The sequence below is a fragment of the Sparus aurata genome, chromosome 16 (genome assembly GCF_900880675.1).
Source record: "Sparus aurata chromosome 16, fSpaAur1.1, whole genome shotgun sequence".
Taxonomy (NCBI): Eukaryota; Metazoa; Chordata; class Actinopteri; order Spariformes; family Sparidae; genus Sparus; species Sparus aurata.
In genome coordinates this window covers 10,671,178-10,687,781 of record NC_044202.1, presented here as the reverse complement: position 1 = coordinate 10,687,781, position 16,604 = coordinate 10,671,178, and the positions used below count along the sequence as shown (strand labels likewise).

Below are 16,604 nucleotides of genomic sequence, written 5' to 3'. Positions count from 1 at the left end.
AAAATCAGATATCTCAATATTTTTGACCAAATTTTCTTGATATCAATATTGCTACAATTTTGTTGAGATAACTGTTGATGCGATAAAATATTTGACAATGACATTTTTGGTTAAAATCATCAGTAATGTGGATAAAGGCTATATGGGGAAAGGCAAGTATTAGAAAAAGTAGAACAGTATGTTGAGTTCAGAAAATGACATCTCTTTAACTTTATGCAGCCTTTAAAATCAGGGAAAGGCAGCACTTACAGTATCCAAAACCTAAAGTATATAATCTCATATCATGATAACTATACAATATTGATATATTGCCCAGTCCTGGCATGTTCCTGTGTCAATAATTTGCCTACACTAATATCTTCATCTCATTCTGTTAATAATCCAAGAAAGTGTCCTTTATAATTGCTGTACAATACTTAAGCAACAGGCTGCTTACCTCAGTGTTTTTAGCCCAATGAGCCGAAAAGCCTTAACAATGTAAAGTGTGTGCCTGGACAACGTCCCTAAGATATCAGGAGGAAGTAGTCATTCCTGTGCTTCCTAATCAAGTAATTGATTGCATCTATTATTCATGAAGTCCTTTGCCTGACATGAAGTTGTAAACTCAGCATAGCTTCTCTTCTTTCCACATCTCTCCTCTCTGCTTACACTTCATTCATCCCTTCACCCTTCCAACGCTCATCTAACCACATAAAGCTGCGGAATTAGTTTGCCAGCCTCTCAGCCTTCCAAGGGTTGCACCCCTAAGCCCCCGACTGCCAGTTTATGTTTAGTTCAATATGGGCAGCCAGAAGTGTGAGGCTGTGTGCTGGATGCCGTCAGGGCTGCCCCCACAGGCTCTGCACCAGATCAGTCTCTGGGTAATGTCATTGCCACTTCCAGGCTACAACATAGCTGGAGAATTGTACCTTCAACAATAGCTACAACAGAGTAACTCAGTTGATTCCACGGAGACAATAGTGGAAATCACAGTTAGAAACACTCCAACTGGGACATTTAGCACCAATACTGTTGAAACATTATATGGATTTCAGACTTGGCCAGTTTGCGTAAGTAGTGTTTATTTAGACCCCCCCCCCCACCTTACAAAGAAGGGACTGTGTTTTCCTTGAGAAACCGTGATCAGGGTGAGCTTTGTGATGGGATTCTGAGCTGGAGATAAAAATGTGAATTTTCAGATTATGGACTGGGCCAAAATAAAAACAAAAATAGTTGTCGTAGATAACTTGGAAGTCAGATGAGGTAATATTTTTAGGATTTTCAACTGCAACAGCAATTTTGTTTCAACAACCTAATTCCATCTTCTTATACTGTGAAGTATGTTTTCTTACATCTGAAGAGCAAGATTTGTAAGCCAGGGCATCTCTGCAGTACTACAGGACTTGCACAATTTACATTTGTCATAAAATTGCAGTTTCTTGCCATTTGGTGAATTGTAATTCCAATTCTATTGCCATTCATTGTGCAGGCCTTCTAAGAAGGGATTGGGGAATCTTGGGTATACGCGACTGTAACAATGTTAGTCCTAAAAACAAACATTTTGGGAATTGGAATTTTGATTTCCAAAACTATGCTCTACACTGTAAAATGTGAGATGACATAAGCAAATAAAAGCAGGTTTCCAACAATACACAGATTTAAGTAAGGCCACAATTAATTCATATTTTCAATATGAATTAATTTAGCAATAATTTTCATGATTAAAATTTGCCTTAAATGCTCATCATCGCAGATCCAAAAGTGAAGTCTTCATACAGTCCAAAACCTTTCTTTGCTTGAAAAGTGACTAAAACGACAGATTATCAAAATAGTTGGCAATTAATTTTCTATCAATCGACTAATCAATTAAAGAACTAAAAGTTACAAATCTACTGAGAAGCTGACACTAACAATTAAAGTCTGTCAAGCCTTTTGTTGGGTTCTTGTGCAACAAAATAAAACCATGATGTACAAAGAGTTTTCCGGTTTAATGCATCGCGCCTGTTACCAAACCCTTAGCTTTACCCAGCATGTTAAAAAAACAAGAGATAAACACTACAGCCCCAATAAATAATCAATGAGCCAGTCCCTAAGCTTCGTCCTGAGCCTAGATATTACCATCAAAAACAAAGTGTCTGTAGCCAAGAAATCACCATATCAATGGCACATGCCACAACAACCCTGTCCCACGTTTCCCCTCCAAAGATCATGCTAGATAAACCCCAAATAACAGAGAAATTAACAAATGCTTGACATTTGCTCAACATCCATTATTCTGACACTTCTTCAGAATTTCAAAAGGCTGAACGCATGCTTAATCAACATTCATATTCCCAGAGCGAGCCCCAGCACCATATTGCAGCCCGCCTCAGTGCTGATGAAAACGGCACATTAGGGCCCGATTCGAAAAACGTTCAGGGACTCCTCACCAGGGAGCTGTGAGTGTATGTGTGTGTGTGTGAGTAAAAGAAAGAGAGAGAGGAGGCAGAGACTATGTTTAGAGGGGAGGGATGCTTCACACTTTACTTTTTAAGCGTTTCCCAAAAAAAAAGGGGCATCTGCCCCTTTCCGCACACCCTCCTACTCTCATGACTGTGAAAGCCATATGAGGAGTGAGCTGAATGGCATTTTAAGAGGGGGGGCAATCATTACATCCAAATTCATTCATAATATAGCACAGAAGGACACAGAGGACTCTCACATACCCTCCCTCTTTTTCTCGCCCTTCTTACGCAGACTCTCTCTGGGGACAAAGGGTGGAAGGACCGGGGTCCCCTCTAGACCCAAGGGAAGCCAGGCAAGGCCTCAGAGAGCAGCCCATCATTTCCAATTCTAATATGAGGCAAGAGAGGGACGTGATGGGACTGATGTCACATTTCCCCCCGCACGGGCCTGCGACGAGCCCTCACACCCCCGCTCGCTGCCTAGCCGCAGTCCAGATACTAGGCAGGACACCACGGCTGGCTAAGAGGAGGGCGAGGAAGAGAGGGCAGGAATGGGGGTTGATATTTGCATGTCCCTCCATTGTGAGTGGGGGTAAAAAGTGACAGCACCGTGTCCAATTCTTTTCCCCCCAGAGCAGCTCGGGCCCGGCAAGAGAGGCCAGGCTGACAGATGACTCCCAACATCTGTGTTATGCAGCCGTTACAGATGAGGGACTCCACATCACAATCTCTCTCTTTCTGTCTGTCTATGGGACACTCCTTCTCTCCTCCCACCACCCATACTCATAGTACAACAGAGAGAATGACAGACCGTCCGTGGAAATTACCTTGAAATGGCCTATCGCACTCATTTTGTTCAAAGTTTAAATTTTCCTCCCTTTAAGTCCCCCATCAACAGCAATGATTATGAAATGGTTTTGAACTCAATGCAGCATTGAGAGAATTGAGGATAAAGGCTACTCACATTCATGTATATCATTACAACTCAAATCTAATTAGAGGCCAACAAATACAGGGTTTTGGGGGCCAATAACGATAGTTAGGAGTAGAAAAAATAATCAATAAATATCGACCAATATTCTTTTATATACAGTATAAAATACACAGAGTATATACACAAACACACTTTTTTATGTTCTGTAAAAAATAATGTTTTGATGTTGCCACATATTGTGTAACATATATAACATATATCGATCTATAATTGATAGGCCAGCAGCAGCAATATGAGGCTTTAAATCAAATAGACTGGGCAATATAGTTAAAATCAATATCAGTATATATATTTTCTGATATCAATAGATATCAAGATATGGAAAACTGCACGGAAAATATTACAATTGATGTTCAACTCAGTGATGTTTAATAATTCCTAATATTATATCTGTATTACTGTATTCTGTATCAATTATATGACAGATTATTCATTGCAACTAATAACTAGTATCAGACTGATGTTCAAAAAAACAATATTTTACACATGATGAAATAAGCCCATAAAATAATAGGTGTCATCTGCAAAATATTGCACATGCCACAGAAGAAAACTACAACAGCTTCCACCATGACACTAGTAGACAACACACAAGTCTCCAGTTCACTCAACATTTCTCCCAGTTTCACCCAGTGCGATGTGAAATGATTCGATATCCAGATACCTTTTCTATATCTCTCACTGTTATAATCCCACCAATCTTTCGCCCACCCCCCCAGCGCAGACTTGTCCACAGCAAACTGCTAACGCGCCCCCCGCCCACCCCCCACCCCTTTCCCACCCCCCACCCTTCCCCTGCCAGCCCCAGCCTGGCCAATATTTACGCAGTGGCAGGGCTCCCACACAGTCCAAGGGGACAGGAGGGGTGCGGGGCGGGGGTGGCTGACTGCCGTGCCTGAGCGCATGCTAAGAGATGATGGATGGCCTAGTCGATATGTTATGTCTTAAGAGCCTGATTTCCTGCCAGTCCAATCACTAACCCTCCAGAGCCCAGCTCAGCTGATTGGACAACCAGAATAATTTCGAAGGCTGTGAAAACACTGCTGCCGTGCCTGTCTGTCAGGCCCAGTGACGAGACTCAGGGATTTTAAAGAGCAAGGGCCTCCCCAAGATTGGTTATGGTGGACGAAATAATAACAATAACCAGCAAGACTAAACAAAAAAGCCAGCACCTCCGGGAGAGGGAGATCGTGCAGAATTATTGGAATGAAAACTGTCCGTTGTTTTCCTTTAATTATTACACCCACCAGTACCACTTTTTGAAAAATTTTTTTTTTTTGCTAAAGACAGTTTAGATTAGGAAACCAACAGGAGGGAGGAAACTCAGAATAAACATGAGAAGGCCCTCCTGGTGTTAGTGCCTAAACATACAGGATATTGGATGAACTTTATACGCACGACATATTCTGTAAAATGCTGACGGTAAGAACAAAGGCAAGCTCAAGCTCTGCTGTGTCCCCTTTGGGGACCTGATACCTTCTTCTAGATTGGTGATTAGGGCGCGATGGAAGTAGGAAGCTCCAAATACATACGACTTTGCAAGTGACCTCGACGGGATCAGCCATGGTGTCCTGGTGGCCTTGGGGGATTACACATGTTACGTTCAATAAAGTGAGGGCCCTCAGTGTCAAGGAGAAAGGCAAACACAACCATTAACCTCTCTCTTCGATCTCTGGATGTGCAGGAGCTGCATGGCAAAACATTGGCTAATGCTGTGGTGGAAGCCTATACAGAAACCTGTGTGGAATTAATTAGTGTTCATAAAGAGTGAATAAAATGGGGTTATAAATATCTAATTATATGATGTTTATATATATATATATATGACCATATATGTTTATGTTTATCTTTAACTTCTCTCATGTATGCAAATTATAATGTAAACATATTTTGTTTTTCATTAATCATTTATTCACAAAGTACAAAATGTCTTAGAGACAGCAGTATAGCGTTTTCACATGCATAAACAAACACATCTGTAAACAATACAATCGCACATGTAGGAAGTCCAGTGTGTTACTACTTACTTTGGAAATCTTTCCTTTAGCATCTTCATACACTGCCTTGTAGGTCTCAGCTGTTCAGTCCATCTCACTATCTCTTTATATTCAGCTCGGGACAGTCTCATCTTCCTTTGATTAGTTGTTGTTTCTATCTGTGTCAACAGAAAGGGAGAGTTTGTGTAAGGGGACGCTGCTGCTGTCGCAATCTGATCTGTCAGCTGTCAAAATCAGCTGTACCCGCATTGCTAAGAAAGCTTAGCTCGATGTTACCGCTAACGCGACACACTAAACGTATATCACATAATAAAACATTTAGCCTTATCTTCTAAGCATTGCTGAATTCACACAATAGGTAATACGATGTCAAATACGACTTAAGAGCGATAAATACCACGTTAAAGCGTTGTTTACCATTGATTCTTGCTGCCTGAACAGGTCCCTGCAGCAGCTTCCCGCTAGGAAGTTGAAGAGCTGACTTTTGTGTGAGCAGCGCGCTGATTGGTCTATCCGTTCACGGAGCTGAGTATGCCGGCCGGTGATTGGTTACCTTGCAGCATGAAGGCGGTGACTCGCTACAACATGCTGCAGCTCACTCTCTGCAGCTCCGAAGCATCACGGGATTGTCGTCAAACGCAGGCGATACGAAGGCAGGTACCACACATGAATGGAAAGGAATTCTCTTTAGTCCGACAAAGTAAAGAAAAAAATAAGATAATTAACCGTACGGACGACGAGAGGCGCATTTTAAAGAGGGAGAGACAGAGAAGGAGAAAGAAGGGGGCGAATTTCTGACTGCGTATGTATAATACAGAACAGCTAGACGACGATTTCTCTCAATAGTTTAACAAATTTTAAGTATTAAGTGAGTTCAGTGTTTGCAATTTATCAGAAAGTCCCATTTAAAGCTCAGTTTGAATCCTTATTTAAATGTTATTATTTTACACCAAAACCTCTTAAGCTGCTAATAAAACTGATAAGTTTCCCTTTGGAGTGTTGAGTGCAGTGCTAATGGTCTCTTTAAAGGCGACATACAGTTCCCCCCCCCCCCCACACACACACACACACACACACACACACACACCTTTGCTATCTAAACTATTGATCTGGGCTTTTTCTTAATTATTTCACACAACCTGCAGGAATTTCTGTGGGCCATCCCCCAGAATCATCAACACCTTTCACCTCACCTCTTGAAAGTAATGCTGAAATGCCCCCCAGCAGAAATATGTAAATTAGACCAAGGATAATGATGTACTGTGGTCGAAAAAAGACTTGGGAAATGTGCGAAACATGCCAAAAAAATAATATGTAATTTAAATGCTCTGCCTATAGTCGTAATATTTCTAACTCCAAACGGCTTTTATTTGAATAGAAAATAGCTTTCTTACAGTTACAAATGGATATTTGAAGAAAAATAATCAATAATTAATTACTGATTTTTCATTATTATTATTTTCCTCTGGACCATATGATTGCTTCTTGTTCTGGAGTGGTGATTTTAGACAACACGGAGATAGAACTAAAATCTTTAAGACCTAATTTGTCAAATACATCCCCTGAGATCAATATAATTTTACAACGGCATTGTTGTGTAATTAGTCTCTGAACAGTGCTAAACCTCCGTCTACCCTAATAGATTTTCTCTTTAACCCTCTCTCTTTACGCACAGATTAGTGGAAGTGTGAGATATTTTATGGTGAGTTTCATATTTTCTCTGTTTTTCATTTATTTAATTTATTAAGCAAAGATGATCCGAGCCACAAATAATTAGCCCTAAAATGTGCAAAAAATACGAACTCAAATTGACATTATGATGACATCAAATAATTCTGTCGTCTTTCCTTTTGCTGGTTTCCTCCGTTGTGAGGGAACAATGCATCGGTGAGCAGAAAAGGCTCTATCTGACCTGTGGTGCATCAGAAAATAGAGCTCATTGTTGTTGGGCAGTGTAGTATGATGTCTGAGATGAGCTGAGGTCTCGGGCTGTGTGTTCACCGGCACAGTCCCTGGGTCTGAAAGGGCTCAGTGCTCTGTGGTGGCTACAAAAGGGAGCTGTGTAGTGGGATTGGTATGGCCAGATAAGATCAGGGCCTCTGAGGAAGTCTGGTCTGATTGCTACAAAGGGCTGAGGTCAGGGGCAGGAGGAGCAGTTTACTCATCTAGGTATCAGAGGATCAGGGGGTTTGGTGGGGAGCCGCGTGTGTAATAGGTATAAAAGGATCAGTGTAATGTGATGGTATAAAAAGATAAAAATCAGAGAAGGGGTTGGAAGCCGGTGTACTGTAATGGCCCCAAAAGCGAGGGGATCACAGATTTTGTTGTGTGTAGGTGTCTGATCATGTGTGTATGTAGTCCACACAAATCAGTTTGTGTGCATCTTTGATGGCTACGAGAGCCACAGTGGGCTGTGATGAGAGCTGAAAGAGAGAGCAAGGCAATGGAGGGGATACAGGGGAAGGATGCAGGGGGAAAAGATGAGTGCTTTGGCTGCGTGTAAACAGGGCAGTGGTACACACAGTGCCGTTAACCAGCTGTGAAGCCTGCTCACAGTGGGAGATGAATTTACAAAGGATGTCTCCCTCTGATATCCACGAGATGCTGCACTGATCTCTGCTCCACTGCTCTCGGCGCACCATTGTAGTGCTAAGCACTGTGCCACTAATGGCACTTATATACCTTAATGCCTGGAAAACATTTACATTTCGCTTGCAGCAGAGGGGAAGTGTGTAGCTGTGCAGGGGAGAAAATGTGTCTGTGTTTTTTTTGTTTTTTTTTTATCGACAGCATCTCCAGTCGATGAATCTAAGATTTGTGAGGTTGTGTAATTTCCTTTACTCATCACACAGTTTAAGGAAATTGCAGGTCCTCCCATGTCTTGCACATTAGTCCCTTCTTACCTTATCCAGTGATATTACTCACCATGCAGACAGAGCATTTTGTTACACTAGATTGTCAGCATTACTGTCATAATGTTTCTTTTTTTTTTTTTTTTTTCCATTTGTGAAGTGACTTCACTTCTCTGCACCACAGAATTGCTCTCCAATCTTCAGGGAGTCTGGGATATCCACTTGAAAATTCACAGTTTAAACATGAGGCAAGCCATAACCAGGAAATGCCTGTAGTATTAGCAAGGTATCAGATTTGTGCGTTCCCCCCCTGAACAGCATGACTGCCCCTGAAAATCCCACATCCATATTTTACATCACAGCAGACAAGACACATGTGTTTCACCCTTGCTTTCAAAGCTGTTTCTTCCATTTATTTTATTATCCTTTAATGAATTTAATTAGAGGACATGTAATTAAATGCAATTGTGCTCACCCCCGTAACACACACGGGCATGCACGTGCAGACACACACAAACACGCTTGGCTATAAATTGGTCAAAACAACATGTGCGATGTGAACAAATTTACTGGATTAAAAGGGGATTGATAATATTTTGGGATTGTATTTCACTCTAAACGGCTGCACGCGGAAACAAAGGCTGCAGCCCAGGCTCATTAATCATAGTCAACGGGTTGCCCGGGTGCAATTTGCATGTCCGAGGTGGCTGCACATGCTGCCGTTCGGACTAGGTTCCTGGATCTGCCTCGAGTTGGCCAGACCGTTAACGCTGCGTCAATCAAGGATAACCCAATGAGAGTATGACAGAAGAAGAGGGAAAAAAACATTTTCTCCTCATTACCCAACACTCCTTCCCCCCTCCCTCTCCTCCCCTGTCTGTCCAACTTCTTATTTTAGTTAGCACTAATTACACCAGCCTGATGAAAAATGAAACCACCCTGTTACATTTATTACTGAAAGGAAAAATTTGAGTTGTTCTTTTTAAGAATTATGTGTTTATGATATATTTTAATAAATACATTTTAATATTATGATATGATATATATTATTATCCAGTATATGAATACTCTTTTTAAGACATCATCCAAATGTGATATTTGTTTGAGTGATACATCAAATACAAATCTAGCCTTTTTCGCCTTTCAGAAAAAATTGCGGAAAATAATCGCTTTTATCTATAAAGAAAACTTTTGGGGGGGGTTTTCGTCTGAATTTTTCGTCACTCACAGTTTGGATCCTCACTAAGCCATTTTAACTGCAGATAATTGGGTTGAGGCGTGATGCAGTGAAGTTCAAAATGTAGCACAATTTCACAAAGCTGTAATCTCACCACCGCTCCGTACACCGAATTCTAATTATCTCGTCATGAACTTAAAAAAAAAAAGAAGAAAAAAAAAAGAGCCAATGTTTGAATGGCTTTTTAACTCCATAAGAGGTGTGTGTGTGTGTGTGTACATGCATGCACGTGCGTATGTGCACGAGGTAGAAGTTGACGCATGTGTGCATGCGTGTGTGGGTTTTATTTTTTATGTGTTTGTCAGACACACACTCACACACAGACACACAGACACCCACCGTCACCGCACACAGACATGTGAATGCGGCTTGTGTCTGGTCTGGCCTCTCTACCTTGCTCTGCTGCTGAGGCTCACGCTGTGCTCTCCCCCCATCCCCTAATATCCTGGAGGCATTTTTCTCATTATCAAATATTGTTTGATGTCTTTGTTTCTTGATGATTAACCATGGTCACCAAACACTGGTCTGGATTGTTTAAAATTTAATTTTGGGGCTCTGAAGTACCTGCAGAGGGGCTGACTGGTGGGGACACCCGTATTTTATGTGTGCTATTTTTCACGCTGAAATGCAAGAGGACACACGTTGAAAAACACAATAAATCCTGGAGGAGAATCATTAGTGGAATACTAGTGGTTTTTATGACCATTGTTATTCAATGCTGTATTGAGATGCAGTAAATTATTCTGTTTATTATGGGTTTATGGATTCATTCCCATTTCCAGAATAATTATGTTGCTCCTCATTCTGCATGAATAAAACCACTCTCCGTACACTTTTCTCTGTGTTTAACCATAAATGTAAACACCCCATATACACTCTGTAAATATTTATTTTTTTCAACCGTGGCAGTTTTTAGTTTTTAAAAAAATGTTTTTTATTTTTTTTATTCGTGCATCTTCGTGTTTTGATTGCGCTGATTGTCTATATATTTCTGTGGCAATTTGAACATCATAAAGACAAACATCTCGCCGAAGGAATCCAAGATTTATGACGGAATCGACATTGTAAGCAAACAAATAGGGAAACAACACTCTCCCCTAATGTCAGCATGTCAAAACTATATTGAATACTTGAAATATCTGTGTATCTTAGGCTGAATAGCAGCTATTGTATCGGTCTAATGATATTATCCTCTGAAATTTGGAGTGAAAGAAAAATGGCAGAAATGAGCAGAACCATTGTCTGCCCCATTTTATTTAAACAAATTGCAAGAGCAGGGAGACACAGGCTGAGGGAGAGAGCGAGCGAAGGGAGAGGGAGAGAGACAAAAAGAGAGAGAGAGCGCTCCGTAAATGAAAGGTTATGCGTCCTCCCATGTGTTTGTATTGTCAATAACTGGAGAAGGCTGTCAAGAAAGTGGGGAGATAAAGGTCAATAACTCAGGCAAATGTGTTTGTATTTGTACACTCCTGCTGATAGCATAGCAAACGTCAGGGCCTGTGTCTGACACCCCACAACAATAACACAAATAGTGGGGCTAGCACTAGAATAGTCATTATTATTGTTGGCGCTGGAAATGAGAGGGAACCTCGGCACATGGCTGTGACAGCCGGCGCGGTGTCACTCAAACGTCACTCCATAATGAAACACGCCGGAGATCAGAAAAGGCGATGATAAAGTGTAAACACAAAGAGATTATGCTGCCGGATCATTCTGATATTTGCCTTATTTTCTTGTCTCCGAATAAACATCATCGTTAGCGTGTTGTTTCGGAGGCACTTGAGACAAATGTAAATATTGCAATAATTAGGGCGGTTTTTTCTTTTTATTGAAAAAAATAAAATGACAAAGTTCCTGAAATTACATTTTACTTAATAATTTATCTTTTCACCCCGTCCTGCTCATCAGGCATTCGGATTGTTGATAACATTTCTAGTCTAAAGTAAAACGTGTGAATGAATTTCCTTTTTTTCCAAACAAAATGATTGGTTGAGAATGTTCCATTTTCCTCTAAATCACTAAACAAAACAAGTAAATACATTCCTCAGACTTATTTTTTTGCCACACGAGGTTAAGCTGTAATGTAAAAGCTTAATTTATTTTTCATGATTCCTATATGTGTTCAAGTGTTATTTTATTCCACAGCCATTTAGTGCATCTCTCTGAGGCCTTGAGTGTAATAAATGTGCAATTAACAGACTTAACTAATTCATGAGGAACATTGTGAAACTAACGAAGGGCATAACTACTGTACAGACGCCGCTGTCATTGGTGAATATTGTTATTGTTCTGCTTTTAATTGCCGAAGGAGGAGGAGGAGGAGGAGGAGGAGGAGGAGGCAGCGTGTTTTGAATATACGTCCTCGGTTACCATAGCAAAAAAAAAAAAAAGAAACACTGAGCTCCCTCCTGACAGTTATGTCTAACGTCAGAGGTACGTTGAGGTGTTAACTTCTCCGGTTTAACCAGTTACCAAACAAATGACCCCTTTTCTGGACGCACGGCACAAAGAGAGCAGATATAAGTAGCCATGCCTCGAGTTACAGCGTGAAATCCTCCGGCCATTCGTCTTGGTCTTGCGGTCAGAGAAAAAGGTCCCTGTATTTTTGTGTCTCATTAACACACGGGCGTCCTCCTTTTAATACCAGATATAATTTCTGCTATTTTAACCAGTTGTCAGTGTGGAATCAGCATTAAATTGTGTGCTTCTTTCTTTAAGGAAACTGCAATAATTAAAGCTATAAATCATTTTAAGTAAATAAAGAAATAACACGACATTCTGTGCTTGAAGTATATTTATACCTGAGAAGCTTATTTTCTGTTTGAAATCGTCAGCACGCCGGCCGGCAGAATTTGCAAACGTCGTCCTATTGTTGTGAGCAGATGAGGCAAAATGTACTTTTAGTAAGTATATAAAGTGCATGGGGGGGGAGAGTGGATCCCTCTCCCACTGTCACCCTCTCTCCCCGCTCAGTTTGTTTGTTGGCTGTGGAGCCTCGTAGTGGTTTACATTACATATGATTATGTAAATCTGAAGCTGTTCCTGTGCATTACGGGCCAACGCATTGTCAAGATCTTTTCTAAAGCAGTCAAGTAGCTATTTCTGAATTCTTTTATTATCTGAGAGTGCAACAAAGAAAGTCTTTTGTTCACTGTCTGCCGCACACACACTCGCATGCATACACAAACACACAAACACACATACACGAGCGCCGCTCCCCGCTGCCGTTCGTGACTTACTACTGTCCCCTAGTGGCGCCTGGCACCATGGTCTCCCTTAACTCTCCATTTCCATCAACTTTCCACTCTCCCATTCACCTGACACCCCCCCCCGTCTTTGTCCCGCTTCCCCCTCTGTGTGCCTTCTCTCTGCCTTATCATGCTCAAACATTTAAAGGGTTGATTTGTTGTATTGTATGACAGAGAGCTCCAATTATGCATTGCTGTGTCCACAGTGGCTTTGCCTTCAATGGCCAGCTCAAACAGTGTCAACAAAAACAGGAACCCTGATGTTTTGTGGCTATTGTGAGGCCAGGGCCCGTGTCAATAAGGTATTGTTTGGTCAGAGTGCCACACCGAAACTGCAGTGAGAATGTTATCAGACCTGTGGAAAAAAGGGTGTGCGCATAATAGTGCTAAAATGTAAGTATGATTGTTTGGACAAGCCTAATGCAAATGCACACAGGGAACAGCTCTGGAGCCTTGTCACCTCTCCACACATTTTCTTTTTTAGAGATACACAGCGTGCACTTTCATGAAAGAGAGATCTTTTTTCCCTATTCTATAATTACTCCTCGATTATTTATTCCTCTTAGAATATTTTTAGTAAGAAAGGTCAAAAGACTACTCTCTTATTCTTGCTTTCACAGAGCTGATCCCCTGTTCCCTCAGCTAATAGTATGCATTTTTATACTTTCTTTTTGTTTGCCTTTCTTGATCACTGTTATTCCAGGCCTAATTGGTGTGATAACCTGGAACAGTGCTAATAAACAATAGGGTAAAAGGGTCAGTCTCCACCGGCGGTGCACGGACACACACAGTCAAGTCACTCATGTCAAGTGACCAATTATGCAGGTTATAGAAGATGGCACCTCCGTCTCCTGTGCCCCATCCCTCCTGGGATAGCTCCCCTCCGACGAGAGGGCTATCACTCAAACCCAAACCACATTCATTCATTAGCCTGTTAAGATGGGCATCAATTATTCATTAAGAAGGTGGCCAGTGGATTATTTCTGTCAGCACTAGGCTTATTGTATCAAAGGTTGATTATGGCTTAGATGATTTAGTACGCAGTATTGTGTGTGTGTGTGTGTGTGTGTGTGTGTGTGTGTGTGTGTGTGTGTGTGTGATCAATCCAAAAAAAATACATGTAATGAGACTTTGTTACAACAACAACATTTTAAATTGACTCTGCAGAAAACATTGTGAAAGTTTGTTCAAAACTTTCAATATGTTACGTATTGTGTATTTTTAGATAATACTGCCTTATGGAGAGTGCATTGATCTGGATTCAGGCCATCATTTTATATGATTCAACAAACTTAAACCTAACATACCGCATGATACGCTGCCTTCCTGATTTATGGGTAAAATATGCTCACCACCTTGCCTTTATTATTCCTGTCCTTCACTAACAATCTTGTGCTCACCTCCTTTTTTTTTTTCTTTCCATAGCATCATCCCCCAAAATTCACACTCACACCACTCTGTAAAATGTTTTTATTAGAATGTTTAAAGGTCCTGTGGGGATTTTTTTTTTTCTTTTTTTTTTTTTTGAGAAACTCTCCGAGAGGGGAACTAGTAAAATAGTCGGGCTTAACTGGAGGACTGACAAAGCCCTGGCTGGGACTGCGAGCACGGATTAGTATGGTCCATTGTGTCCTATGTGCAACTTCAGCCGTAGATACTAATTACATCAGGCATAACATCATTAAACTTCTAATTAAAGGGGCATCGGGTACTTTTGGAAAAAACAGGGTCCCCCTTCAACAGTCACGAAATCTGAGAGTTTGTTTGTTTAGGCATAAAACAGATCTTTCTATTCTGATGTACTCCCCAAAACTACATAGTGCACCTTTAACTTGAACTTTTTTCTCTTATCTAATTGTTATACTGACACCACTAAAAAGTCAGAGTGAATGCTAAGATGTTGTTTTGTCAAGTGAGAGTATTGTTATTCCCATTATTATGTTGTTCACGATTAATAGAAATAATAGTGTTTTTCTTGATTTGTACCATTGCCTCCTATTTTCACCTGACAACAGCCTCCTAATAAAGACAAGTTTGTCAGTGCATTAAAACACTATGAAATGCCTGCACATTAACCTACTTTTTCCCTTCCTTTTGACCCGCGGAGTACCTTTTGAAACCGCGAGCAAGCTAAAGTGCCATTTAAGCAAACAGGCCCGTGAGTGAGGCAATGTTTTAGCAAATACAGATGGAGTGTTTAGGAGATTAGCATCCTGTTACAACACATAGCAGCGCACTTCAGTGTCATGTTTGCAGGGCTTTGCGATGACAAATTTGACCTCCGACTTCAGAAAAAGTTGTTCAAAGCAGCAGATAGCATTCTGCAGGGCAGATATGGCATGTAAATATACGCCATGTAAACACTTCTTCCTGCTTTATCAAGGAACATTTTTGTATTCTCTTGAGACTTTTTGATTGGATTTTCCCTACTTGAACTTATCATTGAGTTACATGCAGTGCAACAGTCTGTATGTATTTTTATTTGTGGAATTAACAAATGTGTGTTCGTCACAATATTTCATATAACTATGGTTTTTCATATAGACTTTTTAGCCACAGTGCTGTTCATAGAACAAAAACATTCTTGTTGAAGTCCAAATATTCTGTTCTGTAGGCAGAAATGGCTACTCAAAGGCGCACACGCAGGCAGTAAAAACTTCATGTGGTGAGAACTATAGATCACTCCTCTTGGTGTATTTTACCCCAACCTCTCCTCCCCTTCGCCAAACCCCTGCAAGTGTTAAAACAATATCCAAGTGTCATGCTGTCGCACAATGTCACCACTTCGTAGGTTAGAAAAATCCATTGAGGGTTAAAAAACACGGGCGTGTCGCTGTTTTCAGAGTCGTAATGAAGGATAAACACTGCGACGAGGTGACAGAGCGCAGACCTTGGACTCAGCCCTCGGTTTTGAGCCACAGCAGGCACTTGCACATGATGCAATGACAGCCTGTGGAGATGGTGGGGGAAATTAATTCTTGCTCGGTGCAAAGAAACTATTCATAACAGCTTTGCGTAAAAAAAAACATTAACAATTTTTCACAGGGATCAAAGCGGCCATCTGGTTAAATTCACACAGGCTATACCTTATTCATGCACCTCCTTTACTACTCTCTGTGGATTCGCTTAATTTTCTGTCTTCCTTTTTCCCTCAGGTTTGTGCAGCACTCGCAGAGTGAGACTCTCTCAAGAATGTGTCTAATTTAGTGGCTAAGAGGCAGATTTATACCTGTGCTAGTTATGGAGAAGGTTGCTCCCTCGAGAAGCCCAATGACTGTTTACGGGCGGCCCGACAATGCCTTAGCAGATGATGAAGCACCTGCCAGAGTTCCCCCATGTCTGTTCCATCCCTTTCTGTCTGTCTGCTCACCTCCCTTCCTCTCACTTTCTTTCTTCTTTCACTCTTCCTTCCTCCCTCTCTCCTTCCTCGCTCCTTCCTGTCTCCTGCCCTTTCTCTCGCTTTGTTTCGTTTTTCTCAGCAGAGCCACACATCTCCTTCAGTTACCATGGAGTTGTGCATTTTACAGCCGTTCCCACCGCTCTCCCCAGAGTGAACCCATCTACTTACGTCGTCTACCACTGAGAATAAGAGAGTTTTTTCGTCTCCATGTCCCTCCGCCGCTCCTCCTCCTCTCGCCCTCCCCCTTCGCACTCACATACTGGACGGACAAGTCGACAGCGGCACACAAGCAAGTGAACAGAACTGTGGTCAGGTTTTGTTTATGACAGGGAAAGGCAATATCGAGATTATTTCAGAGTAGTGTCATCACGTGAAATGTATCGCTGTCAGGAGTGTGTTTTATACGTCTGGGCCCTTGGCGGAGGCCATTTTGGGAAACAGAAAATATCATAT

At 41.3% G+C, this 16,604-nt stretch overlaps 1 protein-coding gene across 2 annotated transcripts in view; it reads right to left on the bottom strand.

Moving 5' to 3' along the window:
• Nucleotides 1-6,028, bottom strand: part of cdin1 (CDAN1 interacting nuclease 1) — a 60,270-nt gene extending 54,242 nt beyond the window's left edge. Inside the window, exons 1-2 of one of the 2 annotated variants that reach the window (XM_030392345.1) lie at nt 5,832-6,028; nt 5,445-5,572 (exon numbers count right to left, since the gene is read on the bottom strand). In XM_030392345.1, the coding sequence (XP_030248205.1) occupies nt 5,445-5,572; nt 5,832-5,834 (131 nt within the window). In that variant the 5' untranslated portion in view covers nt 5,835-6,028. Of the gene's footprint in view, nt 1-5,444; nt 5,573-5,831 lie in introns of those variants that run through there. The other variant, XM_030392346.1, reaches the window with a different exon arrangement.
• Between the last annotated feature and the right edge of the window lie 10,576 nt (nt 6,029-16,604).